Source organism: Pseudorasbora parva, chromosome 19, assembly GCF_024679245.1.
Source record: "Pseudorasbora parva isolate DD20220531a chromosome 19, ASM2467924v1, whole genome shotgun sequence".
In the NCBI taxonomy this organism is placed as follows: Eukaryota; Metazoa; Chordata; class Actinopteri; order Cypriniformes; family Gobionidae; genus Pseudorasbora; species Pseudorasbora parva.
This window is the reverse complement of record NC_090190.1, coordinates 17,966,648-17,978,913: the sequence shown is the minus strand read 5'-3', so window position 1 is coordinate 17,978,913 and position 12,266 is coordinate 17,966,648. Positions and strand designations below refer to the sequence as shown.

The following is a 12,266-nucleotide window of genomic DNA, read 5'->3' as shown; positions in this document are numbered from 1 at the left end:
GCCACGAATTAAATAATTTGCATGACTTACTAATACAACAGCACGTTTTACTAATTTGTTCGCTCGTTTAAAGTAAATAGCGTATACAATATAGTAATGTGTTACCTCTTTTTACTAAATAGTGGCCAGGCTATACAAATGTATTCCCTTGTTTAAGTTAAACTGCCCCTATTTTTTTTTTTTAAATATATATTTCCTTTCATGCAGTGTATAATATAGATGTTTGTGAACATTCCGCAAAGTTGTAAAGTCAAAAGTGCCACTACTCCCTAAATTCTTTTTAATGCAGATTGTTTGTCGTTCTTGTTTTGAGTAAAGATAAAGGGTGGAGCCAAATTTGTTTTACAAACGCTTGTTACATCAGATGTTCACAATAGTGCTAGGCTAACATATGTGCCTTCACTGATACAGTTCCCACATGTGCACCGGACATAGACATACACTTGTCAATGAGGAATTACAGTTGCAACATCTCATAATGTACCTCAAAATGAGTAGTGTATCACTGAGAAATGTCCTGCTCAAGCCGTCCTTGTGATGAAGGTTCAGGTTGAATAACTAGTTTTTCAATGTTTCGTCATCGGACTCAACCTCTGATAGATGTGTTAAAATCGACGGCATCATTACTGTCTTTACAGTGTGTACAATAACTAAGCTTTAGGGAGCCTTCAGAACGAATTTTCAATTCTCAGCCACGACTGAAATGAAACAAGTGTACGAATTAATAAATTCTTAATTTGTGACCACGATATATATATATATATTGTCTGCATGTCATTTAAAAAAAAAAATTGGTTTTAGTTTTAGTTAACTATAATTACCCTGGTATAAATTGCTGTGAAATCTTTTTTTGAAAAATACTTTTAAAAATCTCCTAGTTCAGTTCTTGAAACTTCTGAAATTATTATATTTATTATATTTCATTTAATTCTATTACCACTCTGTAAAATAAAAGTTTGAAAGCAAGCAGCTTTGTCATTACAGCAGAATTACCAGAAATATCTTATCCTACTATTGAATATTGTCGTGTAAAATTGGAGACCTTGCGTTTGATTTTTTCAGCAGTATTGAATTTAAGTTCATAGAAAAGTAGTACATGCGATTTCTCACCTCTGCAGAAAGCGTGCATAAGGCTGTCTGTAGGCAAATCCAGCTCGGCGCACACGGACATTCTCCAGCAGTCCCAGGTACGCCACTTGGTGCTGGCAGCGTCCGTCATCGAACAACAATGGGGACTTCACCTCATTTGGCTTTATACAGCGCACATAGTAGGGCTCCTGTAAGACAAATTTTGTATTTAATTTCTTTAGCAGAAATTGCAAAATTAAACCATTTAACAAAAGCCTTTAATGTATGCAATTGAACCACCGCTGACTAGTAAGTTAGCTCAGTGGCCAATAACATAGATTTAATGAAGGCAATTGGAAAGCTTATGATTATGGTTTGAAGTTGTACTAATAATAACAGAAAGCCAACTGCAGCAATAATAGAACGTATCATTATGTAAAGCACCTCAATTTGCAGTGTGAAGAGACAAAAAAAATCAAGGGGATCTTTTCTCCCTCACCTTTCCTGGAAGCATAAAGCTCACTTCATCAAGACTGCACAGTGTTACAGTAATTACGTCAATTCCTAGAACTGTGAGTTTTTCATGTGAACTGAGAGCAACATCATTCTCTCTCTCTACCCAATGGACTTCAACATAACAGCCTGCCTATCTATCTATCTATCTATCTATCTATCTATCTATCTATCTATCTATCTATCTATCTATCTATCTATCTATCTATCTATCTATCTATCTATCAATCTATCTATCTGTCTTTATCTGCCTGCCTGCCTGCCCTTCCATCTAGCCATCCATCCATCTTTCTCTCTGTGCATTTATTTATCCATCCAATCTATGTCAGGCTGTTTTCTCTTGCTGAATTGAATCGAATCATCTGTTCTGTTGTGAAGTGGCTTTTCGAGTGATTCAGAGAGATTATTTTAGTAGGTATGCTAAAATGTCTTTCATGGGAAGACATATACATTATCTTGTTAAATGACTACATTGAACACAAAAGTAATTGTATGGTTCACATCAGGCAGAAAAAGCTCTTTGAGGTAATGTTTTTTGCTAGTTTTTTTTTTTTTTACAGTGCAGAGAGCATGTGAAGACCGGATGGATGGGGTGAACGGTCAGATGAGGTACAGGTGTCCCCACAGGACCAGAGGAAGGGCAGCCAGTCCTTTAATGTGACCTAAAAAAACAGAAGCTGCCCAGAATGCAGTCCCGCTTTACCACGGAAGCACACGTGTACGCACACACGTGCAGAGGAGAGGAGAGGAGAGGAGAGGAGAGGAGAGGAGAGGAGAGGAGAGGAGAGGAGAGGAGAGGAGAGGAGAGGAGAGGAGAGGAGAGGAGAGGAGAGGAGAGGAGAGGAGAGGAGAGGAGAGGAGAGGAGAGGAGAGGAGAGCCATCCAAACTAAAGCAGGATTTAACAGGTGTTCATCTGCTGTTAACTCTTTTATCAAATACAGACAGTCTCCATTAGAGAGATTGCATTTTTCAACATGTCTACATAAGAGATTACCTGAGCTATTCTGAGAGACCCCTATTTCATCTTTTCACAGCAAAGAGTATTAAACGGAAGTTGTATAGATTAAGCCTAGATTAAATTCATGCTTATTTCTACAGAAACATATGCTCTTGCAGACAAAATCTACCACGTGTGATTAGATTTTAAAACTACAATCACAATGAGCTAAGCTATCCCAAGTCAGCATAAAAAAGAAGATTGAAAATCTAAATATAGTGACCTCAAAAAGGCTTTTTACTTATAAATTGATTGATAATTATAATACAAAGAGTTATTTATTTAAAAGAAACACCTTTCTCAGGGTTCCCACACTTTGGTTAACTTCAAATTTCCTTCAAAAACTTCAAAAACCCTTCAGGGAGATTCCAGATCCCATACCCTCAAATTCAATAACTTAATGTGGGGACACATTTCAAGTAAACGCAAGGTTACATTGTGTTACCCTGTAAGATACAATCTTACATTTTTCATGTGCCAAACAGAATTATGCAAAAAAAGCATTTTTTTGGCCATAATAGAGATATCTGATATTTGTAGCATTTCCGTTTGGCATAAAACTGAAGAATATTCGGTACATCCTATACTGTATTCGACAATGATCTAATATTAAATTTTGCATTGATTTTATTGAAAAGAACAACAACAACAAAAAATGTTTGACGGTGTGTCTGTGAAACATCGAGGTACCATCGTAGCAGTTTTGTGTGCGTGTGAACGTCATGGCAACGTACAACACAAAGTACCTCACGCAGGAAACAACGTAATGCGTAAATGTGCATAACTAACGTAAATCAAGCAAGCTAGTATGCATAAGTGTTGGCGAAATAACACATCGGTGGACCGGAGGTAATAACAATGATATTTTTTCTTGCACAAAATAAATTCAAGCACTTTCAAGGACCTGTATCTATTTTTATTTGTATGGACCTGTATGTGTTTTTATTTTCAAAACCTTTCCAGGGTCTTGCCTTTTTTTTTCTTTCTTCAGATTCACAAACTTTCAAGGATTTCAAGGACAAGGAACTTCATACATCCATTAAAATACTCTGAGATTAGTTGCTTAAAAGTCAGTGTAATAATGGCTCTGAAAGTGAAATTAGCTTGGAGAAAAGCTCCAGTTTGCTCCCCTTGTGTGCAGATGCCACCTGGTTTGACATTTGATTTAATGCAGTGGCGTTTATACATTTTTAAGTGTGGCTAAAGTGCCTAAATGTTTTTTTTCAGGGTCACTGTATGACATTTACAATAATAATTTCTTACCTTACAGGCCAGTTTGTCCACTAGAGCAATAATAGAGTTTTTGAAGAGTGTAGCTGCAGTTAGAGGGCGTTTGGTCACCTCTGTAATACTCATTTTACCATCAGGCCACATTTCTTTGAGGACGGGGTCAAAGCTACAAGAAAAGGTTTAGAAAAGAGGGTGATAAATACTGTCATAAAGGGGGAAAAGCAGCAAAAACATGCTAGTAAAAAACAATTATAACAAAACAAATATAAAGAAGAATATTAAAAATAAATGCTTGAACAAACAAAGTCTTAATACATCATTTTAAAGAAATAGTTCACCAAAACATTACATTTGATCTCATCATTATGAATCATAGGGCCCTATTTTAATGATCTGAGCAAATGCATGTGCATTGTGCAGGTACACTTAGGGCATGTCCGCATCCACTTTTGCTAGTTTAATGACAGAAAAAAAAGGGTCGGGACACCAGACACATGGTTCAAAAAGGTTGTACCTAGTCTCTTAATGAGTCATGGGCGTGTTTTGGGCGTAACATTCAATAAACCAATCAGTCTCATCTCCCATTCCCTTTAAAAGCCAGTTGCGCTTGCACCATGGCGGATTTGCTATTTGCATGGTGGAATTTGTGACTGGAAAGACGGAACGCTTCTCCAGAGAGGAATCCTTTTATTTTTTTAAATTTACAAATGTTTCTGTGCTGCTGTGTATGTAATATAAGCAGAGTGTATGCATGTTGTGCATCTGCCTATAGGTGTATATTACTAATGCACCCTTTAAATAACACAAGAAATACTGCAACATCCTTTAGATGAGGTTTTTGTTGGTAAATGGCACAGTCATTTTTAGTTTCCTCAAAATAGCAATGTGCCAACAATGCGTTTTCAGACCAGCACGCCCATGGGCGAACAGATGGCCGTGAGTGCATATGCAATTTAAACAACATAGCGCTGGAGGTGAAAATGATAACTGCGTTGAGCTGAAACTAGCAAAAAGTCATTAAAGAGGCATAAATGGGAATATAATGTTCTTTTTAGGGACATTGATTATTTAATTGAAAAAAAGTCCCCAAACCTGTTGTACATCAGTCGCTTGAAATCTTGGAAAAGCGGGTCCTTGTTCTTATCAAGAAAACCCTCAACTGAGTACCTGAGAGGAAAGTGGAAGAGAAATCAGTACAAGGCTTGACCTAGAACGGGAAAGCAAGTTAATTGATTGACTCAGCGGTTGAAGCACTCAATGAACAGTCCTTCATACATGACTCAATTCACACAGGTACAGATGACTCACACAGAATGCAGATAAATCTACACTTGGACCATTATCTTAACAGCAAGATGTGAACAAAATGTTTCAGAAGGCTTAAAAGATAATTGCAGACATTCTGTTTTGGCTTTTTTGCAAATATAGACAGGAGTAGACATGGGCAGGAAAAGATGTGGAGGGAAAGGTTGAGCAGTACATGACATGGTACCAACATGGCATTACACTTTAACGCCAGATGCAAAAATACTGCAGCGTTCTCAATCGCACCTAAAATGCGTGACAAACTGCAACCGGGATTTAATACAGAAAGCAATTCAGATATTTATTTGGTCAATTAAATATGGAGGACAAATGGCAATGCACTAACCTATATGATCAATATACTAGGTATACACTATTATCCTGAATGATAACCTGCATTCCTTGCTACCCTACCCTTCAAAAGTTTGGTGTCATTAAGATTTTTGAAAAGTTTTTAAAAGAAATTGCTTATGCGTATTAAGGCTGCATTTCTTTAAAGTAATAGTGTAAAAAAATATTATAATTTAAAATAAATATGGTTACACTATATTTTACAGTATGTGTACTTACAGTGTAGTTACAAAAAAATACTGGCAATAACGTAACTACATGGGTTGGGTTAGGATAGGTATAGGGTTAGTACCTAGTTATTACTCAGTTATTGTAATTTCTATAATAAGTATGTACATGTGGAAGAGGACTGTAAAATAAAGTGCTACCGAATATATATTAAAATGTAATTTATTCCTGTGATGGCAATGCAGATTTTCAGCAGTCATTACTCCACTCTTCAGTGTCACATGATCTTTCAGAAATAATTCTAATATGCTGATTTGCTCCTGAAGAAAAAATATTATTATCAATGTAGAAAACAGCTTTTTTTTTGTGGAAACAGTCACATTTTTTTCAAGATTCTTTGATAAATATAACGTTAAAACAATCACCATTTAATTGAAATAGAAATCATGATTTACATCGAATAACATTATAAATGTCTTTACTGTTACTTAGAAATCCTCGCTAAATAAAATTGTAAATAGTCCTCCAAGAAACTTGGACCATGAATACCAAGGCCATTTCAAAAATCCTAAATATGTATGAATGTGCCAAGAAAACAGAAACAACAAACAAAATAATTAGCTATTTAGTGTGCTTTATTTGTTACGTAAGGTGTGAAATGCCTGAGAGGAAGTATTGCGTGTGCCAGCCAGGTCCTGAGTCCATACAGCTCTGTGGACCGGATTAGCAAGCGCAGATGGGCTACACCAACAGTCGACCCACGTACATAGACACGTGTTAATTCACTTAAGAAACAACACAGCATAATACATGCAAGCGCAAATTATTTGCTTACACATTTCCAAACACCCTCACATGTATTCACACTCACAGTCAAACATGTGCATGGCCACATGGCTGTGGAATAGCAATATCATTGGGGTAAAGCGGTTCTGGGAGGACAGATGCTGCTCTATGGCCCTTCTGCAGTAGCCTGTGCGAATTCCAGAAAACAGGGCAAGAGTGAGGGTAGCAAGCCTGAAGCCAATATGTGCTTATACAAACCAAGTCAAATACTGAGAAAGGAAGTTATTTTGATGCAGCTAATAATACTGGCTTAAAAATGCATCTGCTTCTTTTTCAGCGCAGGCAAGGTATGGTGCTGCTTATTATAAAGTGTCATATGATAAATGTGAGATGAGTTTGTGGAACGGATGATAGGTGAGAAAGAGGAAGAATGTACATGGAATACTAGCTCACTACATGCTAATGATTCAACTCTAACTTAAGAGTAATGTTGGCATGGAATGAAAACAAACTATTTTTTAAATACATAGTTCATGTGAATGATTCATCCATGTGCATATATAAAAAAAATTGAACTCGTAATGTTTAATTAATGTTATAAATGGACCTTCAGGTGAAACTGGAGGCAGGACTTCATTTATCCAATAATTTACCTTCACCTGTTATCGGAAATGTCCTACTTCACACTTCTGAAGACGTGATTACGAGCTTGTTGCAATCAAAAAGCTTTGTTATCAGAAAGAAAAGGAGCCATGGGGGACACCAGGTTTATTTTTGCCTGTTAGTTAATTGGGAAAATATTATTTAACGTCCCATTCATTGACAACCATATAATCAAAGTTTGTCCTCAAAGTTGATGTGTTGGAAGAAGGAAAAATGGGCAAGCGTAGGGATTTGAGCGAGCTTGACAAGGGCCAAATTGTGATGGCCAGACCACCAAAACTGCAGCTCTTATGGGGTGTGCCTGGTCTGCAGTGGTCAGTATCTATCAAAAGTGGTTTAAGAAAGGAACAGTGGTGAACCAGCGACAGGGTCATGGATGGCCAAGGCTCATTGATGAACGTGGGGAGTGAACTGGCTTGTGTTGTCTGAGCAAATAAGCTACTGTTGCGCCAATTGCTGGCGTTAATGCTGGTTCTGATAGAAAGGTGTGAGAATACATAGTGCATCGCAGTTTATTGCGTTTGGGGCTACATAGCCGCAGACTAGTCAGAGTGCCCATGCTAACCCCTGTCCACTGCCGAAAGCAGCAGTTTGATGTGTTGACTTGGTCTCCAAATTCCTCAGATCTCAATCCAATTGAACATCTGTGGGATGTGCTGAACAACAAAAAAAATCTGATCCATGGATGGAGTCCCCACCTCGGAACTTACAGGACAAAAAGGATCTACTGCTAATATCTTAGTGCCAGATACTACTGTACACCTTCAGGGGTCTAGTGGAGTACACGGGTTGGGGCTGTTTTGGCAGCAAAAGGTGGAGCATATTTAAAGTTTGTGGCTCGCCTATCTTGGGAACTTTGTTATTAAAATGATCCCTGAATACCCATAAATATCTCTGCAAATACGATTTGAGAGAACATTTATGTCCAATTTTTAACTAGGAAACTTGTATATAATTCTGATAGCGTGTGAAGGTAGCATTAAAATCCCGGTCCTCTTAAATCCCGGCACTCAAAATCCAATCAATCGATGCACAGAACCTGCCCAATATTTTTAATTTTTCAATAATCTGTTACACTAAGATGTGCCACTCAGATTTGTCCCTTCTTCTGTTTCATTATGACTTTTAAATAGTATTTAAAATAGTTTGCATTACGCAACAACAAAAGTCTCAAAAATACTATATGGTACACTGTTGTCACATGACATCAACATATTGCATGTGAGTGGCGCCCAGTTATCATGTTAGTATTTTTTAACACTGTACTGCAGAAACATTCTGAACATAGCCAAAAAGGAGACTATATAAAAGGAGAGATATAGTTGAAGTGAAAAGAAAAGAAAAATACAGACAGACAGTGAGGGGGAAGAGAGACAGACGCTGAAGGAAATAGGTCATGGTTTGAGGAGGTCTGATAAGGGTTGGTCAGGGTGTATATTTAGCAAGACCTCCCTCCATTACTGACACAGCTGAGCCTAAGGGATCTCACAGATTTTATTTTGTAAGTGTGACTGAGGGGTTGACATCCCAGTTCTGACAGTCTTCATCCTAAGGGAACTTCCTAGTGCTGGTGTCTGCGTGCGTGCGTGCGTGCGTGTGTGCGTGCGTGCGAGAGAGAGAGAGAGAGAGAGAGAGAGAGAGAGAGAGAGAGAGAGAGAGAGAGAGAGAGAGAGAGAGAGAGAGAGAGAGAGGCATCCATCTAGGAGATCTGTGTTGCCAATGCATTCTCAGACAGATCCAAAGTGATTGTCACAGAAATGTGAGCGTGCCCGGTGGTTTAACTGCAGGACTGTCATAATAGTGCCATTCAGTACTAAGGATCGAGTCCTCTGCACTTTTGACCCAATTATCAAGCATGTGACACATGGCTGCCAACACAGTTCATCCCATTTCTCAGACTAGTCGCCAAAGAAATTTGCATTTCGCTCCTTGGCTTCTCCTACCTGCTTTCACTCCCCCAGATTCACAAGAAACTGCTCGGAGAACAGTTTCAACATGAACGTAGAATGTAGAGATGCATTATAAAGATTCACTTTAAGACAATTTAGCTTTAATCAGTTACATCCGCAGTCACACTTGAGCACATGCTCATTAAGGACCGAAAAGGAAACCGAAGTGAAAAATGTGTCATCTATTTTCAGAGCTAAGCCCTCCAGTAGTTTCTCTCTGCTCCCCTTTCCTCAATGAGAAAAGGTCTTGCTATTTTCTAAATGAGGACACAGCCTTTGCTGAGGTACAGCAAACTACAGACATCTGCACAAGCAGCAATTTCGTATATTTATAAAATTGCATCTTCCAACCTTTAGAGAAACTTCACCTTCAGACCCACACCTATAAAGTCAACATAAATCTGTTCATTTAAAAAAAAAAAAAAAAAATTATGTGTCCTGGACCAGTTATCTATTCTGTTATGTTTAAGGTCTTATGTCCCAGGCCATATCATGTTGAATTTTACATAATTACAAGATGACAACTTTTTTTTTTTTTTTTAATGATCGCCAATGCTATGTATTGTTATTGCAAAACAACCACGTTTCTATTTTAAATTTACTTTTAATATTTGACCATACAAGCTTGTGTCACCAAGTTTACGTATGTTAACTGAAACCTTATTACCGGTATCTCAGCTCAGGATGGTCCTAGATCTTTTGACCAAATTTACAATGGGGTTTTTAAGTCCTAAATAGTTATTTAAGTATAGTGTCCATGCAGAGCATTTCAGATTTGAGACGTATCATTCTTTTTATGGGGGTGAAAAGATGCTTTTTTTAAATTAACAGCTAATGTTTAGTTATCTCTGTTGGGTGGCCAGATAAGAAACTGGGGCTTCATTTATTAAGATGTGTAATTATCCTAAATGTGTGAACATACGAAACGTTCCAGTGAACAATTGATAAAACATCCGCATACACACACACAAAATATTACAGAATGCATCCCTCTTTATACATAATTCATCTTGATATCCAAGTGCAATGTGTACAAGCACAGCAACTCCACCAGCCAAATGCTCACAAAAATACTTTTATGGTTCAGAAGAAGGACGACACTCATCATCGTACAAGGAAATTCAGGCGTACTCTTGGAAAAATGTGTGGTAAGCATGGGCCAGTTTCTGTACAATGTGTGTGTGCGTGTGTTTTGCCATATATTACAATCATTATTTTTAGGAGATGAATTTGTTTCAGTCATGTAATTATCACAAAGAAGTTAAAATGTTGCTCATTTGTGCATTTAATTATATTAATGCATATTGTGATTGCCTATTTATCTTTACATTTGCACAAACAAAGTTGAGTGAATCTGAATACTGGTATATAAGCACCAAAATGTTTTACACCTCTTCAGATGGTACATTTCCACATCAATTTCCGCCTTTATAAATTTTTTTTTATAAAAAAGAGTTTGAATGGAATTTAAAAATCAAATCCGATCATATGGCGTTTTATAAATGAGGCCCAAGAAATTTCCACAGATGAACGTTTTCTGTGATAGCATTCTGCTGTAAAAAATTATGAGTTTCATATTTCACTGATAACAGCAAGGCCTAGTAAAAATGATTTAATAGCGATCTCTATTTAATTATGGTAATTGTTTTGCTTTCTTTTTTATGTTTGCCTTGTGGACCTGTAATATTACCTAACAAAATCATATCCCACTTCATTTAATTTCCAATCAAATCCAGATGTTAGCTCTGTCCTTTTTAACATCTGAATATTCTGTTTGTTTCATTATGTAAGTAAATGTGTTAAGGACTGAATAGAAGATAATGGTGGTTGATATCTTCTTATGTGTCAGCTTATTTACTGTAGCTTTTATGTGTTCTTCACAATACACAACGTTTCAGAAAGATTGCTTGAGAAAGTTGTCACAGCTACTGAAGTGAAATACTAGTAGTATTTCAAACCGTCCCCATCAGCATGTTCACATCATCTGCACTTGTCATATGAAGCACTTTAAAACACTTACGTAACATCTCCCGCGTAGTGTCGGATACGGAAATCTCGATTGAACTCCATGGTCTTGTCTGCTGGACAGAGCTGAGAGAAAAGACTCGTCTGAGTTGCATGGCATCAACAGGTATCAAACTCCATGTGCGTTTGTTTCTATGTGCATGTATTGTGAAAGCGTACTGCCCCCTTCTGCCCCTGCTGACAAACTGCAGCAGTGCAGTTCAAGTCAGGTTACTAAGCCTGGTTAGATGAGGCTGCAGTTTTGTTCCATAATTCATGACAGACCTAAAACTGTATGCTTATGTGATGTGATCGAGGATTGCTGAGGCAAGAAGGAACGGATGACTGTCCTGAGTGCTTACTTTCCGGGACGTGTAGTGAGGATGCTGGCCCAGCTTTTTGTTCATGCTGTCCAGGCAGACGGTATCTGTGACTTTCCCTGCAGTGAGACAGGCTTCATCCAGGACCGAGATGATCCCCTTATGAGGCTGCTCCACTAAGTCCACTATGATCTGATTGTTAAAGTATTCAATCTGAGAGAAAGAAAAGACCAATTTAAAGAAACTGTGCATGAATGATATTTTAGATTCAATATGTATATTGTTGTGCATTATGCTCACATGTTGCCATGTGATACCCTCTCTCTGATACTCGTCCTGCTCCTGTCTTAGAATAAGCTCAATGAAGAGCTGCTGTAGCTTCTCGTTGCAGTAGTTGATGCAAAACTGCTCAAAGCTGCCATGAAAGAGATAAGAAAGAAATCAACCACTAAAACCTCTCGAAAAGGTAAAATTTGAAGAATTTTCATGCAAAGCAACATTAAACCTGTAAAGCTTTACATATTAAATAATAGTTCAAATGGAATAATTCATTGAACCAGCTTTTTTTCTGGCTCATATATAGGATGACATACTTAAGTAGTAAATAAAATAAAAATAAAAAAAACATAAATATCGGCAAAGTTCCTGATATTTACATGGCCAAAAAGAAAGATAACATTTTGATGGCTTGTAATGTAAATAAAAGAGATGTTTATAACAGCATGGCAGATTATTAACTTAAAATGCATATAAATATAATTGTTTTAGTAGGATTAGATTTAAATTCTTAGTTTTATGATCAAAGCTCTGTAATTTTAATTGTGGGGCAAAACAAATTATGCAATGCAATACATGTGCAAATAAACATTCCTCAAAAGCCATATTTCAACATTATTTGTCTAAACAATTGT

At 37.3% G+C, this 12,266-nt stretch overlaps 1 protein-coding gene across 1 annotated transcript in view; it reads right to left on the bottom strand.

Annotated features, from left to right (window-relative positions):
* myo1g (myosin IG) overlaps positions 1-12,266 on the bottom strand; it is a 57,653-nt gene that overhangs the window by 30,989 nt on the left and 14,398 nt on the right. The window contains exons 10-15 of the mRNA XM_067426121.1: positions 11,656-11,770; positions 11,398-11,568; positions 11,052-11,122; positions 4,902-4,976; positions 3,843-3,975; positions 1,111-1,277 (exon numbers count right to left, since the gene is read on the bottom strand). Coding sequence (XP_067282222.1) covers positions 1,111-1,277; positions 3,843-3,975; positions 4,902-4,976; positions 11,052-11,122; positions 11,398-11,568; positions 11,656-11,770 — 732 coding nt within the window. The remainder of the gene's footprint in view (positions 1-1,110; positions 1,278-3,842; positions 3,976-4,901; positions 4,977-11,051; positions 11,123-11,397; positions 11,569-11,655; positions 11,771-12,266) is intronic.